General features: G+C 50.1%; 1 protein-coding gene across 2 annotated transcripts in view; it reads left to right on the top strand.

The window, feature by feature from the left end:
• The first annotated feature begins 445 nt into the window (after positions 1–445).
• The window catches only part of HDGFL3 (HDGF like 3), a 45,283-nt gene continuing 28,071 nt past the window's right edge, over positions 446–17,657 (top strand). Inside the window, exons 1-2 of one of the 2 annotated variants that reach the window (XM_060179542.1) lie at positions 446–1,018; positions 2,220–2,880. In XM_060179542.1, the coding sequence (XP_060035525.1) occupies positions 541–1,018; positions 2,220–2,539 (798 nt within the window). In that variant the 5' untranslated portion in view covers positions 446–540 and the 3' untranslated portion in view covers positions 2,540–2,880. Of the gene's footprint in view, positions 1,019–2,219; positions 2,881–17,657 lie in introns of those variants that run through there. The other variant, XM_060179543.1, reaches the window with a different exon arrangement.

Raw genomic sequence — 17,657 nt, 5'->3', positions numbered from 1 at the left:
TGAGGTTCCGCGGGGACCTGGGGACCACGGGCAGGAGGTCCAGGTGGCAGCCCTCCCGGGGGCTCAGTCGACCTACGGGTATGTGGGAGCCCAGCAGATCCGGGTTCATCTCCCAGGGCCGCGGGCAAAGGGGCACCAGGGATACTGGGGTTCACGCCACCCTTGGTGTCCCCACAGTGTGGGGGGCCAGGGAGACACGCTGGTCCACTGCAGGGCAGTGGCCTCATCCATGGACAGAGGCCCACTTGAGGGCGGCTGCGGGGAGAAGCAGCCAACCCCCGGGCACAGCACCGGGCGGCCTGGCGGGGGCTGGGGATGGGGTGATGGCGCGGGCTCTAGCGTACTTGAGCCTTTCTGAGGCCTAGGGGATCCCAGGGCGCAAGGAGGGGAACGAAGGTCCCTGAGGTTGGTGAGGGGAGGGGATGGTGGGTGAGGGCAAGGAGGGGCTGAGGTCTCCCAAGTGGGGGTGGGGATTCCCCAAGGTTGGGTCCCGGGCCCCCAGCGTGCAGGACGGGCGGGAGGTTCAGCAGGAGCGCGCGGATGACTGGGGTGCGAGACCAGGTCCCCACGGCGGGAGGCGGGGCCCCAGGCGGGGGTCCCCGGGCGGGTGCGAGGCCGGGTCCCAGGGCGGGGGTCCCGGAGACCCCGACGTCCGTGGCCTCCTGTCCGGCGCCGAGCCCCGGGCGGCCGTGCTGCTGGAATCGCGGGGCGCGGCGGGCGGGCGGGGCGCGGGGCGCGCGCGCGAACAATACGGCGGCGGGCGCGGGGCTCGGACCCGGGCGGCGGCATGCGGCGCGTGTAGCAGCAGCGCCCCCCGGCGGCGGCGAGCGGCCGTCCCCGCGCAGCGCCCTCCCGCGGGGGCACCGGAGCGCGGGCGGAGGGCCCGGGGGCGCGGCCTCGGCGGCGGCGCGGCGACAAGGACAGCGGCGGCGGGATGGCGCGCCCGCGGCCCCGCGAGTACAAGGCGGGCGACCTGGTCTTCGCCAAGATGAAGGGCTACCCGCACTGGCCGGCCCGGGTGAGCGCGCGGCCATGGCGCCGCCTCCTCCCCTTCCTCCTTCCTCCTTCCTCCTTCCCTCCATCCCTCCTCCTCCTCCGGCGGCCGCGCCTGGGCGGCCATCCTGCCGCCACCTCGCAGGCTGCGGCCCGCGCCCCTCCCGACTTGTTGAGTGTCCCCAGCCGGGCCCTTTGTCCCGGGTCCCGCCGCCCCGCGCGGGGCCGGGCCGGGCCGGGCTGGGCCGGGCTGGGCTGGGGCGCGCTGCCCGGCCTGGCCTGCGGCTCCCGGCCCCGGGGCCTCGCCTCTCCTCTCCTCCATATTGGCAGGCAGGGCTTGTCCCACCGTCCCTTCCGCTCCTGGTCCCCCGCTGCCCTGTCCATCCCTCCCCACCCCTTCCCTCCCCTTCCCTTCCCTTCCCTTCCCTTCCCTCCCCTTTCCTTCCATTCCCTTCCCTTCCCTTCCCTTCCCTCCCTTCCCTTCCCTCCCCTTTCCTCCCCTCCCCTTTCCTTCCCTTTCCTTCCCTTTCCTTCCCTTTCCTTCCCTTCCCTTCCCTACCCTTCCCTTCCCTTCCCGGGCCTCCTACTCCCTGCATCCACACGTCCCTGCCCTGGTCCCACACTCCTTCCATCCATCCCCCTTCCCTCGGCCTCCCACTCCCTCCACCCACATATCCATTCCCTGGCCCCCCACTCCCTCCATCCCTTCCCTGACCTCCCACTGCCTCCATTTATCCATCCCTAGACTCCCACTCCTCCCACCCCTTCCCAGTCTCCAGCTGCCTCCAGCATCCCTCTGCCCCCTGACCACCCACTGCTCACATCCACCCCTCCAGCGCTCGCCCTGCCCCGACCCCGCTTGTCCACAATAGCCGGCTCCCCACACAGCAGGCTGGGCGCCCGGGCTCCTGCTCTAGAAAGCGTCTGCCATGGGCGGCCATACCGAAGCAGTCAGGCTGTTAGGCCCTGGCAGGGGAGACTCGGTCCTGCCATGTGTGCTTTGTGTTTCATAATAATTCCCTCTAATGTTATAGTAGCAGGCGAGCGGCTGCTCGGAATGAGAAAGACCCAGAGATTTTGGATTTATACTGGCATCTTTGAAAAACAGCAATAAGCATGGGGGGAATGGCATAAACGTCAAGGGTGAGCCCTGGCATGTTCTAGGATAGTCCAGGGAGGATAAGTAGGACCCCCCCCAAAATATATATATATTTATATACACATAGACACCCGTTCACCAAAGGAAGTGACATCACAGGTGACCAGATTGAAATGGAGTGAGGTTGAGGCAAGGGGCAGGCGCACTGTTTTGTTTTCTGCTTGTCTGTCAGTCTGTCTTAGTGGTTGTGTGATGGAGTGGACAGTGGGCCAGCTTGGGGAACCTGGCGTCTGCCCTGGGCTCTGTCGGGGGCTAGTCACTGCAGAGGACTGCTTCTCCAGCGCCCAGGTGACGGTCTCTAGCATGCTAACACCACCAGCCTGGGAGCCGTGGCAGGAGAGAGGGTGGCTCGGTCCCATGGCTGTGAGCAAAACTCTCCACATCTGAACTCTAGGCTGTCCTTGCAGAAGACAAAGTTTCCAAGGTTGACTCTGGGTGTCTTTCATGCTCAAGTGTCACATTGCTTAGGCAGGTGAGGTCTGTGAGGGGCCTCAGACTGACCAGCTGTAGAGAGAATAGACATACACTCAGCCAGATGTTAGCTGCTGGAATTCACCACCCTTTTGGACTTTGAAAGAGTGTCTTCTGAGTGTCAGAAAGAAAAGAGAATTCAAGTTTTATTAACATGTTGCTTGCCTGGAATGTCCATCTGTAGAATTTTTGAAACCGGGACTGGGTGGTGGCGCACCTGGTTGAGTGCACATGTTATAATGCCTAAGGACCTGGGTTTGAGCCCCCAGCCCCCACCTGCAGGGGGAAAAACTGCAGATGGTAAAGTAGAGCTGCAGGTATCTCTCTCAGACGCATGTGCTCTCTTTCTCTGTGTGTGTGTGTGTGTGTGTCTCCCACTTCCCTCTTGACTTCTGGCTGTCTCTATCCAATAAATAAATAAAGATAATTTTTAAAAGAAAGAAAAAAGAAAATCTGAAACCAAGAAGTGCTTGGGTGGTGGGCAGGGGAATAAGACATTAGCCTGGCACCCCAGTGGCCCCATCACCACCGTCTGCCAGAGCTGAGCAGTGCTCAGGCCTCTCTCACTCTCTTGTCTCTCCCTTCATCTCATAAAAATAAATTAATATTTTCACTTGTTATAAAACTGGTTCCAGTTGGATAACTAAATGTAATTCCTAGAGCTTAAAACTTTAAACCAAAACTAAATGGAAATAAGATCTCTCAAATTGTTAGGTAGGATGCAGCAAATTTAAGAAAGGGAAATTTGTATCTGTTAAAATTTAACATGACCTCAGGAGAAGAACTTGGCAGTGTGTTTGCTTTGCCCTGCGTGGCTGGTTCAAGCCCGGCCCTCGCTACCCTAGGTAGGGGGAGCTTCGCTGCTGCGGTGTCTTCCCTCTCCCCCCCTCTATCCCTGTCTTTCCATCTGAAAAAGGAAAAGTTGGCCTGCTGGGGAGAATCTATGGCTTCACTAGCAGCAGCAGCAGCAGCAAAAAGCAAGCAAACATGTGGGGCATTTTGTGACTTGTAAGGCAAGGCGAAGGCGAAGGCGAAGGAAACAACCGGAGTTGCTCGTCTGCCAGGTTCTAGCAGTGCCTCATGTTTCCTGTGTGTTCCTTTTAAAAAGATATTTATTTCATTTATCCATTGGATAGATAACAGATAAATTGGGTGGGGGGGAGAGAGAGAGACACCAGCAGCACTGCTTCACCACTTGTGAAGCTTCTCCCCTGCAGGTGGGAATCTGGGCCTTGAACTGGGACCTTGTGCCCTGTACCATGCACACTCAGCCTGTACACACCGTCCTGCCCTATTCTCTTTCATTAAAGATCATTAACATTCGTGAAGGGAGATCCGAGCGAGCGCCGCCGGCTCTGGCGTGTGATGGTACCAGGGACTGAACCTGAAGCCTCAGGCACGCCAGTCTGGGGTGATAACACTGTGCTCTCTCTACCACCCTCCCCTTTGAGTGCCTAACTTTTCCCTTTTATGTCATCTGTTCATTTTTTAACTCCTGAGTAGCTTTCTTAATTTTCCAGCATGCTATCAGGAAGTCCCCCATGTGCAGAGTGCTGTTGGTTCTCCAGTGATCTGTGTTCACCCACAGATCTATCTGCCACCTGGGTCCTGTGGTCAGCGTAGCTGTGCTTGGTCTGTGGAAAGCACCGCTGGCCTCAGCCCTGGTCTATACAGACCCCGTCCCTTTCCTGCCTTCCAAGAAGCTGTAGGCATCAGTGTGATTTCCTCCTAGGTAGTTCAGCATGCATATCATCGACAGGAGGGCAAGACTTTTTATAGATCTCCCTATTTTTTCTTTTTTATCTATTTTTTGATCTTTACTTTGGAGGTATAGTCTACAGACTGAAACACACAGGTCTCGGAGATTGCATTCAGGGAGCCTGACAAATGTGTTCCCTGGTGTAATCCAAGCCTGTGCCACCGAACACATCAGAATAGGCCCATGAGAGGCCTCTGCTGCCTCTCCCTCACTGATGCCAGAGCTCCCTCCTCAGACGGGCTATACTGGTGTTTCCACACTGACCTAACAGCGGCACTCACAGTGCTGTGCTCGGAGTAAGTACAGCTACCTATTTCTACCAGAGAATACTTTATTATGTGTGGCTGGAAAACTATGTTCGTTTATGAGGAAAAATACTTAGGCTCAAATGAAGCTCTCTGAACTTCTTTGGTTGTTGGCTAAAAAAAAAAAACAAGTTGAACTGACCGCCCTAATAGGTGTAAATTCACTTTAAAAATCACATGCATTTGTGCTGTCATATATGTGATGAAATGGGCAGAAAAAGAAACCAGAGGAGAGGCATATGCTATAAGACATTTTACTGTCTACAAATTCCCATTGGCAAGATCATTAATAGCAGTAGACTCGGTTCCTGTTTTTTAAAGTATTTGGTAGACTAGACCTGTTATCTCTGCCATTTTCTTGTTTGCTTGTGCTTACTTTAGTAATTTTACCTTTGGAGGACTCCTTTTGGCCCCTTGTTCATTTAGTGAGGATTCAGTCAGAAGTAGATATTCCATAATTCCTCTCAACCACACACAATCCAATGGTTGTAAATCATACTACATCTGTCTGAAAGATGGGAAAATCTGTATTTCAACTGTGAGCACTCCGAGCCATTACTAGCCTTGCTAGGAGAAAAGTAGATGGACACACTCCCTTCTAAAAATATATGTAGTACTAGATTCTTTTCTTTATTTTGAAGTACTTAATTATGTTTTTATTGCCACCAGGGTTACTGCTGGGACTTGGTGCCTACACAGTGATTCTATGGCTCCTGGTGGCCATCTTCCCTCTCTCCCCCTCTCCCTCTCCTTCTCCCTCTCCTTCTCCCTCTCCCTCTTTAAGTAAAGATAGAAACTGGAAGGGAAGGGGGAGGTAGGGAGAAAGGGAGAGACACCATTAGCACTGCTTTATCTCCTATGGAGCTTCCCGCCCAGCAGTTGGAAACAGGGGCTTGAACCCGGGTCCTTGTGCCTGGCAGCATGAACGCTTTATTGGGTATACCAACACCCAGGGCATAGATTTTTTTTTAATATTTTTATTTATTGGGTAAAGACAGAGAGAAATCAGGAGGGAAGGAGGAGAGAGAGAGGGAGAGAGACAGAAAGGCACCTGCAGCCCGACGTCACCACTCGCAGAGTTTCCCCTGCAGGTGGGGACTGGGGACTTGAACCTGGGTCCTCGCTCATGGTAATATGTGTGTTCGACCAGGTGTGACACCCCCCATCCCCAAGCCCTAGATTTTTCTTTCTTTAATACTTATTTCAATGAGAGGGAGAGGGACCAAAGCGCTGCTCAGCTCTTGAGTCCTGGTGCCAGGGACTGAACCTGGAACCTTCGGGCCTCAGGCAGGGAAGTCCACTGCATCAGCCACTGTGTTCTTTTCCACCACACGGTCGCTTTAGGAAACTGGCTGATGTACTGAAGTTAAACGCACAGCCACCGTGTGGCGTAACAGTCTGTGCGAGGTATGTACCCAAGAGGGCTAAGCGTCACGTCCAGGGGAGGCGTGTGCGCCGAGCTCCTGCGCAGCGGAGTTAGCTGTGAGTGGAGGGGAGAACATCCCCGCAGCAACGGCAGGAGGCAGGAGGGTTTGGGGGCTCATGTGCAGCGGGGTGCCACTCAGCAGTGCTGACACCCACAGAAATGTGGGCGGACGCACAGGATGCAGCTGAATAGGAACAACAATAGGAAAGCCAGGCGCAGAGGTGTGCACTCCAAGCGTTTGTGGCGTGCCGCTGGGCAGAGGTGGTCACCGGCAATGAGCGGGTGTGCGTCAGAGGGTGGCGGCCAGCAGCCGGGCCGGGCCGTAAGCGTCCTCTTGGGGTCTGCTGCTTGCCTCTGGTGGCGCAGAAAGGTCGTTCACACAGCCCTGTGCTTTCTCCCCGGGCCTCATGCGTAAGGAGTTCTCAGGTCCCACGCTGATCTTTATTTATTTTCTTCATTTGTTTGCTGCCGCAGCGTTTTCTTGTATTATACCACCACCATTCATATCTGCACGCTCCCTGTATCCCAGGAACATTGAGGCAGCAGCACCCGGGCGGTGGCACCCCTGCAGCGTGCAGGCATGACCGTGTGCGAGGAGCCAGGCTCGGGCTCCTGTCCCTTCCTGCAGGAGAGCAGCTTCATGAGCAGTGAGGCAGTGCTGCGGGTGTCTCTTTCTCTGCCTCCCTCTCTCTCAGGCACTGAGAGCCACAGAGAGGTGAAGGACGAGGTCGCCTAGTGACTGACTGGTGGTTCGAGTCTCCAGAGAAGCCTGTCCAGATTTCCCAGCACTGTGGGGGTACACAGCTAGCCCAGGGTGAAAAGAACCCTCATTCTTTTTTTAAAATAATTCTTTATTTACTCCCTTTTTGTTGCCCTTGTTTTGTTTTTTTTATTATTGTCGTTGTTGTTGGATAGGACAGAGAGAAATGGAGAGAGATGGGGAAGGCAGAGAGGGGGAGAGAAAGACAGACACCTGCAGACCTGCTTCACCACCTGTGAAGTGACTCCCCTGCAGGTGGGGAGCTGGGGGCTCGAACTGGGATTCTTAAGCCTGTCCTTGCACTTTGTGCCACCTGCACTTAACCCACTGCGCTACCGCCCAACTCCCAATAACCCTCATTCTAACACAGCCTGAGCTCCTTAGCTGTGGGTATCGTTTTTGTTACACACAGGGAGAGTGATAATTCTCATCTCTTTCCTAGCATTCAGATGCTGACATGCACAGGAAAGAAGTGCTTGCCGATGGCATACCTCGAGCTTCCTCCCGGGAACAGCAGACTGCCCCTCCCCCCAGTGCTAGGAGCCTGGTCCCAGCAAATGCTTCTGTGGCTTGGAAGACGTGCTCTTCAGCAGTTTCCCGTGACCACAGGAAAGAGTAGTGGCGCTAGGGTGCGAGAGCTGGGAGACCTCCCGCAGCTCCCTTCAGACTCCAGTGTGATGGGCTTTCCTGCAGTCCTGCACGTGGGCGGCCACTCCTCCCGCTCCAGTCACCGTGACCACGGCTCAGGCGGAGTCTAGAGGTCTGGCTGCAGAGTCCCAGTGATCCCCAAAAGTGGCAGTTTCCTGGTCCAAAGTGTGGGGGTCTGTGGCGACAGTGAGGTATCTCCATGGGGACTGGGAAATTCTCCATAACACCATAGCAGCTCCTCCTTCCCACTGCACAGCACATCTGAGACGAGAGTCGTTACCGCCGTGAATCGGGTTAGGGTTTGTAGCAGATAGTAAATATAAAAGTGGATTTCACAGAAAAGTGGAGGGTGGCAGATAAGAGACCAGTGACCTTGTGGCTCTTGGTCCTCTTCTTCCTTGCCACCAAGTGGCATGTTGGTGCTGTGGCATCTTTGCATTTGGAGAGATGCATAGTGTTCCGTGGAGCAGTCTTGGCATCACTCCATTCCTGTGATTGAAAGGCAGCACATGCTGAAGGAATTGAAAATAAGCTCCTGCCAGACCTCTAGTTAACTCTGAGAATGAGAACAGTTCTTTTGAGACAAGGCCTCATGGTTCTTATCTCTTTCACTGAACTGCTATATAAGGACTAAGTCAATAATTTCAGGAAAGCATTCGGGCCTAGGAAATGAGTTATCATTGCTGATTCTGAGGCTGTCTAGTCTAGTGGCTTCCAGATTTTTATTATATACCCAACAGTAAAACTATCAGTTTCAAAACATAAATGATTCTGAGGGCCAGGCGGTGGTGCACCTGGTTGAGCGCACATGTTACAATGTGCAAGGACCCCGGGTTCAAGCTCCTGCTCCCCACCTGTGGGGGGAAGGCTTGCAAGTGGTCAAGCAGGGCTGCAGGTGTCTCTCTGTCTTCCATCACGCTGTCCCCCCACTCCCCTCTCAGTTTCTTTCTGTTTCTTTCTTTAAAAAAATAATTTAATTATTTTCTATCCAGTAAATAATTAAATTAAATCTTTTTTTAAAAAAAAAGATGGTTCTTTTAGGCCAGGGAGATAGCTGAGCACAGGACTTACATACCTGAAGCCCCAAGTTTGATCCCCTCCACCAAACATAACAGAGCTGAGTGGTGCTCTGGTCATTCCCTCTCTCTCTCTCTCTCCCCCCCCCTTTCTCTCTCTCTCTCTCTCTCTCTCTCTCATAAAACCACCAAACATACCAGAGCTGAGTGGTGCTCTGGTGTCTCTCAATCTCCCCCCCTTTCTCTATCTCTCATAAAAAGAGCAAGTAAAAATACTGATTTCATAGATACACCAAGTCACATGTGATGCACCCCAGCATTTAGATATTTCATCTGGTATAAAAGTCATGTCCCTGCCCACTAAAGCAGCCCGACCATCTCCACCACAGTGCCAGTCAGGTACACTGGGCCAGAGGGGCCAGGGGGGAGTCAGGCTGTGTGGGGCGCCTGTCTGTGGAGACGGACTAACTAACCATGCTGAGCTTCCTCTGCCTTGACGGCCACGTGAACTAAGAAGCGGAGGTCGTATTCCTTCAGGCGGCTTACACCGTGGGCCTCAAATGGCTGGGTGTGCAAAGTCTGTCTTCCTAGCCTCATTTTCTTTTTTTTTTATTATTGTTCTTTTAGTCATAAGTGAGTGTTTTATTGAATATGTTTTCATTTATTTTTATTTTATTTAAGAAAGGATTAATTAACAAAACCATAGGGTAGGAGGGGTACAACTCCACACAATTCCCACCACCCAATCTCCATATCCCATCCCCTCCCCTGATAGCTTTCCCATTCTCTATCCCTCTGGGAGCATGGACCCAGGGTCGTTGAGGGTTGCAGAAGGTGGAAGGTCTGGCTTCTGTAATTGCTTCCCCGCTGAACATGGGTGTTGACTGGTCGGTCCATACTCCCAGTCTGCCTCTCTCTTTCCCTAGTAGGGTGGGTCTCTGGGGAAGCGGAGCTCCAGGACACATTGGTGGGGTCTTCAGTCCAGGGAAGCCTGGCCAGCATCCTGATGACATATGGAACCTGGTGACTGAAAAGAGAGTTAACATATGAAGCCAAACAAACTGTTGAGCAATCATGGACCCAAAGCTTGAAATAGTGGAGAGGAAGTGTTAGGAGGGTACTCACTGCAAACTCTAGTGTACTACTGCTTTCAGGTATGTATTTTGCAGTAGTTTATGGATATGTGTGCACATAAGCTCTCTCTCACAGAAACTGGTGTATATCTAGGTTTTGGGACTTTGTTAGAAAGTGAACCACCTGAGATGGAATTAGAGTATACTATAAAAGGAAAGGTCTCACCCGAGTCATGAAGCTGAAGGGTTGTCATTCCACACATGAAGTCTCTGGACACAGTCTGAGCTGAAGCATGTTGAGGTGGCCATCGTTGTGTTGGTTAGGTTGTGATCGGCGGATGCAGTATTATCTGATATGGATTGGGAGAGGCGTACGGGAAAGTTCTAGCCTCATTTTCTAATCGTTGAACTGCAAATGTGTCTAGAGCTTCCTTGAAACTGACACTGGATTCAGGTTAATGATTCCTGAAGGCCCACACACCCCTGTGTTGCCAGCTACCCAGCTGCAGTGCACTGATTCCACTGAGGGAGCGGGGGTGGGCACGCGTGCGGGCACCAAGGCCCTCGGGGTCCTGGCTTCTAAGACTGCGGGTGAGGGGTTCAGTTCAGCACAGGAGACTTAGAGGTAGACTGGGCTTGTGGTCCCTCTGAGGAGGGTGAACGGTAGGACGATGCCTCCTGCCAGCTCTGGACACCATTTTCCTGCTACGAATAGTCGTGTCCAGTTTCTACATGGACTTAATGTTTTCAGAATCTCGGGGATGCACACCTAGGAGTGAAATTTCTCCGATGTGGTAACTGTGTGTAGCCCTTTGAAAAATGGCCAGACTCTCTCCAAAACTGCTGTAGCACTCCGCACGCCACCACCTTGCCTCTCTGCATGGAGTCTGCAGGGCACGTTGAGTAGGTGAAGGTGGGTTCCACTCCTGTGGGCTGACTCGGTCGTTCACCAGTACTGTGATGTCAGGTCTTGGTTTCTCAGAGATGACCTTTATCAGGCTAAGAGTATCTACTTCTATTCCTTGTCAACTGAATGTTTTTCCTAATGAAAGGATGTTGGGTTTGGTCAGATGCTTTCCCCACACCTGTTGAGTGTACCATGTGATTTTTGTCCTTTGTTCTGTCAGTAGTGATGTGTTAATTGATTGATTTATATGATGAGTCAACCTTGCATTCCTGGGACAAACCCCCTTGAGCCTGGTACACAGGTATGAATTTGCTGCTGAATCTGGTTTGTCCATATTTTGTTGAAGACTCATAGTTGTATTGGCATACGGTTTTATAGCACGTGATTACTATGCCTGGCTTTGGTGGTAGAGTGATCCCAGCCTCAACAAATGGCTTGGGATATGTTCCCTCTTCTCTTCTGTTAGCAATTGTATGTACATTATTTTTTTTAATATTTATTTATTTATTTCCTTCTTGTTGTGCTTGTTTTTTGTTGTTGTTGTTATAGTTATTATTGCTGTTGATTTCGTCGTTGTTGAATAGGACAGAGAGAAATGGAGAGAGGAGGGGAAGACAGAGAGGGGGAGAGAAAGACAGACACCTGTAGACCTGCTTCACCACCTGTGAAGCGACTCCCCTGCAGATGGGGAGCTGGGGGCCCCGAACCGGGATCCTTACGCCGGTCCCTGCGCTTTGCACCACGTGCACTTAACCCGCTGCACTACTGCCCGACTCCCTGTATGTACATTATTAACTGGGTCATTCGGGCTTACTCATTACAGAGGGTCACACTATACCCTGAACAGACCTTCATTTAAGTTTTGTTTTATTGCTTCTGCCCTCCCTGCAGACAATTTTGAAGTCTCTAATGAAAAGTTAGATGATAGTCCTACCTGAGATATGAGACTTACAGTAACCTCCAGTGTTGTTTTTGAGAGGAGGTAGAGGGAAAAAACGAGATATATTATACCTTTGACCAGATGACTTGCTCAGTTTGGGGGGGGGGGGGCTGTACTGCACTGACAGAAACCCAGTGCCTCCTCTGCTCTCCTCCATGGAATGAGAAGTCCAGTGCACGGAGCACGGAGCTTACTGTCTGTCATGGCCCTGCTTATGAGCCTGCAGCGGTGTTGAGAAGCTCGTTCACATTGCAGTGCAGCAGTTACTTCCTCCCTGCCCAGGAAGTGGATAGTGGGAGAGGCTCATGAGAGTGTGGTGTTCTGGAGCGTAAGAAAACAAAAGGCTTCCATGCAGGCCGTTTGATGGGGAATCTCTTTGCCGTGAAAATGACAGACAGCAGGTCACTGTAAACGAATAGAGAAACACACGGATGATTTGGACAGGCACTCCGCTAAAGGGCAGATCCTGATGGCCAATAAACCTATGAAAAGATGCTTAACCTGGCCATTAATCAGAAAAATGCAAATTTAAAAGAGTAATAGTATATGCTGCTATCAGAGGTTGAAAGGGAGGTCATTTTCATCCCTCGGTGCAAATGTGAGTTATTACAGCTTGCTCTGAAAGCACTCTGGCAGTACTTATACAAATGAAAAACACCTTGGAGCTGTGATCTGACAATCTCTCTCCTGTAGACCTCTCTCCTGGGAGCAGGAGCACCAGTGCATAGCAATCTAAGATGCTTACTGTATTCTTTTTAGAGGGCGAAAACACTAAAAAGAAGGCAAATCAGCTGGCCCTCAAGAAAAATCGAGTAGAGGGAGTTGGGCGGTAGCGCAGCAGGTTATGTGCACGTGGCACAAAGCGCAAGGACCGGCTTAAGGATCCTGGTTCGAGCCCCCGCCTCCCCACTTGTAGGGGAGTCGCTTCACAGGTGGTGAAGCAGGTCTGCAGGTGTCTGTCTGTCTCTCCCCCTCTCTGTCTTCCCTTCCTCTCTCCATTTCTCTGTCCTATCCAACGACGACGATATCAATAACAACAACAATAAAAAAAGGAATAAATAAATATTTTTTAAAAGAGAAGAAAAACGTGTTAAAAAAAAAGAAAGAAAGAAAGAAAGAAAGAAAAGTTGAGTAGAGGGCCAGATGGTGGTGCACCTGGCTAAGTGCACATGTCACAGTGCGTGAAGACCCAGGTTCAAGCCCCTGGTCTCCACCTGCAGGGGGAAAACTTCACAAGTAGTGAGGCAGGGTTGCAGGTGTCTCTCTGTCTCTCTCTCTGTTTTTCTCTGTCTCTATACAATATGTAAATGAAAATGTTTATTGGCTGCCTCTATTCAATAAATAAAGGTTAAAAAAATTTTTTTTAAGTAGAGTAAATTACAGGTTTTCTAATCACTGGATTACTAGGTAGCTGATAAAAAAAAAAAAAAAACAATGAGAGGGGCAGGGTGGTTTGCAAAATATGAAGCATGTGGCTCCATGTAGGGTCCCAGGTGAAGCCCCCAGCCCCCACCTGAAGGGGAAGTCACTTCACAAGCAGTGAAGCAAATCTGCAGGTGTCTGTCTTTCTGTCCCCCTCTTTGTCTTCCCCTCCTCTCTCCATTTCTCTCTGTCCTATCCAATAAAATGAGGAGAAAAAAAAAAGGAAAAGAAAAAATGGCCTCCAAGAGCTGTGGATTCATAGTGCCGCCACCAAGCCCCAGCAAAAACCCTGGAGGAAAAAAAAAAAAAGATTAGTCATCTCTATGCCAGTTGTATCCAAGCACTATTCACAATGCAGAAACTCTTATAAAATGTGATTTGGATGGTGTGTGTGTGTGTGTGTGTGTGTGTGTGTGTGTGTGTGTGTGTGTGTGTGAACCTAATAGGCTCCTCCCTCTAAAGCAACTTGTGCCTGTGTGTCAGCACCTCTTGTGCGTGATGACTGCAGGAGAGCTGTCTGAAAGGGGCTGTGATGTCAGCTCCCACTTACCCATCCACTCAGTAAACTAACAAGCAAACAAACATGCACATCTCTACTAAAAAGAAAAAGATTTCTGTGATAAAACAATCTGTGGCATACCTCGTTTCTGTAAAATATATGTGTATATGTATAACACAAAAAGATAAAAAGGACCAAGGTGGGCAGGGGGCAGTGACGCTGAACACACACGCTAACATGCCTGAGGACCCAAGCTCAAGCTCCTCTACTCATCTGTGCCGCCAGCGTTGCGGGCGGGAGAGAGGCCCCGGGACTCGTGGCAGCGTGGTAATACAATTCTTTATTCAGGTGGGAGCCAGAGTCGGATGTGAGTGCAGCAAATTAAGCCACGTGGACCAGAGTCAGGTGTGAGTGCAGCGAATTAAGCCACGTGGACCAGTGGCCACCTCCCGCTCTGCACGCCTGCCCTTCTCCAGGTTGGGATGTGGGAGAGAAAAGAGAGAAGAGAGAGTGAAACCAGGAACAGAAGTGGGCTTTATAGGGTAAAAACCGGAAGTGGCAAGTCAGAACGGAAATGGCTAGGAAAGGGGGTGGAGAGAGGCAAAAGGCATGCTGGGAAGGTGGAAGCATCCTTAGCAACTGTTGCGATGGTTTTAACTGGCGGGAATTAGCAGCACCCTGAGGGGATAACAAGGTGGGGATCTTCCAGGCAAAACAATGACTATGTAAATAGACCATAGTGTCAGCAATGGAGCATGGAGGGGGGGCTGGCTTTAAGGCCTGACATCTCCCCCTTTCTTTTTTCTGCAAGGGGAAGTTTGACAAGTGGTGAAGCATAGCTGCAGGTGTATCTACCTGTTACCTGTGTCCCCTCTGAGTTTGACATAGCTGCAGGTGTATCTACCTGTTACCTGTGTCCCCTCTCAGTTTCTCTCTGTCTAATAAAAGAGGGGGGGGAAGTGGGGGAAATGACCACCAGGAGAAGGTGAATTTTGTGTGTGTGTGCAGGCACCAAAAAAAAAAAAAAAAAAGGCGGGGGAACCAAAATGACAACCCTAGGCTTTAATTAACTTTTAAAACAAAATGTTATAGTGGGGAGATGGCAAAATGGTTATGCCTGACACTCCCAGGTCCCAGGTTCAGTCCCCTGTACCACCATAAGCCAGAGCTGAGCAGTCAGCTGGGATACACGTGCCTCCATTTGCTCTCCTTTCAGTGACAGCTCAGGCAGGGGTTGTCAGTACTCACTAGACTAATTCAACTGCAGATAGAAGGAAGATGGCCTTTTTAGTATCTATTTGTCTGCTAAGACCTTTACTCAAGACTCCTCTGACTTGAGCCAGATTCCGGCCAGCCTTCTTTCACTCCTGTGACCTAGACGGCATGTCTCCAGCTCTCCAGACTGTCCTGTGGAAGCTCTTTTCCCCAGTCAAGCGACGTGGGGGAGGAGCTGAGACCCCCAGCATGCTCTGCTGCTTCACCCTCCCCCGGCCTCTACTCCTTCTGGCCAGGCTTTTTTCTTTTATTTCTTTCATACTTAAAAAAGTATTAATTTTTTTAAAACATTTTATTAATTTATTATTTTAATGAAAAAATAATATATATGTAGTTGTCATAAAAATCATGATTTGTTTTTCTGTGCAAAAATGTGCCATGACTTTCTCACAATCCAAGAGAAAGACAAAGACAGAGACCAGAATATTGCTCAGCTTTGGCTTATGGTGATGCTGGGAATTGAACCTGGGGCATAAGAACCTCAGACAGGAAAGTCTTTTGCATAACTGTTATGCAGCCCCCTCTCCCATTTTTTTAAAAATACTATCATCAAAATTAACAAGAGCATTTGAACACAGAAGTGTGGCAGTGGCTTACTCAGAAAATGCCATCCATTTTGAAAAAATATTGTGTTGTCAGAAAAGTCATGACTTATTTTTACATAGAAAGCAATATGTCAGGGAGTCGGGCGGTAGCGCAGAGGGTTAAGCACAGGGGGTGCAAAGTGCAGGGACCGGCATAAGGATTTCGTTTCGAGCCTCCGGCTCCCCACCTGCAGGGAAGTCACTTCACAGGCAGTGAAGCAGGTCTGCAGGTGTCTGTCTTTCTCTCCCCCTCCCTGTCTTCCCCTCCTCTCTCCATGTCTCTCTGTCCTATCCAACAACAATGACAGCAATAACAACAATAACAGTAACAACAATGATAAAGAACAAGAGCAACAAAAATAAGGGAAAAAATGACCTTCAGGAGCAGTGGATTCATGGTGCAGGCACTGAGCCCCAGCAATAACCCTGGAGGCAAAAAAAAAAAAAAAAGAAAAAGAAAAGAGAAAAGCAAACAATATGCCCAAAGACCCCACCAAAAAATGACTGGAAACAATAAATCCAGTAAAGTAGTAGGATACAAAATCAAAACACGTAAACCTGTGGCATTCTGTATAAACAAGGAGTCAGAGGAAAGGGAACTAAAAGACTCAATCCCATTGATAATTGAATCCAAAAGGATAAAATACCTTGGAGTGACTCTCGTGAAGAAGGTGAAGGATGTTTACAGCAAAAACAACAGGACAGTGGTGAAAGAAATAGAAATAGAAGACACACAGAAATGAAAGAGCATCCTTGTTCCTGATTGGGAAAATGAACATGATTAAAATGGTAGAATTGCATTCTAACAAAGACAGTCTATACTTTCCATGCAAACCCTATCAGGATCCCAGTGCTATTTTTCAAGCAAATTGAACAACTTGTTCAAAAATTCATGTGTACCACAAAAAAAAATAATAAATTAAAAAAAGAGTCACCAAAGTACTTCTGGGGAAGAAAAAAAAGAGGGAAATATGGAAGTACCACACTCCCCAGCTTCAGCTTCTACACTACAAAACAGTAGTGAGCAAAACAGCACTAGGACAGCAACAGACACTCGTATGGGGGGAGCAGAGCCCAGAGCCCAGAAATGAGCCCACACATTTACAGTCATCTAGTATAGGACAAAGAGGCCACAACCACATCTCTTCTTTCAATAAGCAGTGCTGGGAAAATTGGACAGCCAAATGTAGAAAAGTGAAACTAGACCGCCACCTAACATAATCATAGACCAGAATCGTGAAATTTTTTTTTTATTTCCCTCCAGGGTCATTGCTGGGCTCGGTGCCTGCACCATGAATCCACCGCTCCTGGAGGCCATTTTCCCCCTTTTTGTTGCCCTAGTTGTTGCAGCCTCGCTGCGGTTATTATTGCCATTGTTGACGTTGCTTTGTTGTTGGATAGGACAGAGAGAAATGGAGAGGAGGGGAAGACAGAGAGAGGGGGGAGAGAAAGACAGACACCTGCAGACCTGCTTCACGGCCTGTGAAGCGACTCCCCTGCAGGTGGGGAGCCAGTGGCTCGAACCGGGATCCTTACGCTGGTCCTTGAGCTTTGTGCCACGTGCGCTTAACCCACTGCGCCACCGCCCGACTCCCCAGAATCGTTAAATTTTTATAGAAGAAAATGTTAGTGAAACTTTGAAGGATTTCACATCAAAGATGTATTTGTAGGCCCAACCCCCTGAGCATGAGAAATGAAAACAAGAATAAATAAATGGGCTTCCACGAAACTTAAAGAACTTCTACAGCGGTCCAGGAGGTGGCGCAGTGGGTAAAGGGTTGGACTCTCAAGCATGAGGTCCTGAGTTCCACCCCTGGCAGCACATGTACCAGAGTGATGTCTGGTCCTTTCTCCTCCTATCCCTCTCATTAATACATACATACATACATACATACATACATACATACATAAATATTTTTAAAAAGAGAGAACTTCTACACACTGGAAGCTAACACAAGGATAACCAGGCAACCCAGTAAATGGGAGAAGATATTTGCACATCACTCATCTGATAAGTGGACCAAAGAACTGGACAGTTTTCTGAAGAAGAGACACATGGCCCTCAGACACGTGAAGAAATGCCCCACTTCACTTATCATTAGAGAAATGCAAATTAAAGCTACACTGAGATTCTACCTCACACCTGAGAAAATGGCTGATGTCAACAAAACAGGAAATGACAGGCGTTGGCGAGGTTGTGGAGAAAAGGGGCTCTGCTCCACTGCTGGTGGGAATGCAAACTGGGTAGCCCCTTGGAAGACTACTAAACAAATAAAAATGGACTGACCTTATGACCCAGCAGTAACACTCTTAGGCATTTATCCAAAAGATACTCAGACACTAATTTGAAGGGACATATGCACCCGTGTTCATAGCTACATTATTCACGAAAACCAGAATGGAAGCAGCCCAGATCAACA

The sequence above is a fragment of the Erinaceus europaeus genome, chromosome 20 (assembly GCF_950295315.1).
Source record: "Erinaceus europaeus chromosome 20, mEriEur2.1, whole genome shotgun sequence".
In the NCBI taxonomy this organism is placed as follows: Eukaryota; Metazoa; Chordata; class Mammalia; order Eulipotyphla; family Erinaceidae; genus Erinaceus; species Erinaceus europaeus.
The sequence above is the reverse complement of the archived record's forward strand: the minus strand, read 5'-3'. Positions and strand labels throughout refer to the sequence as shown.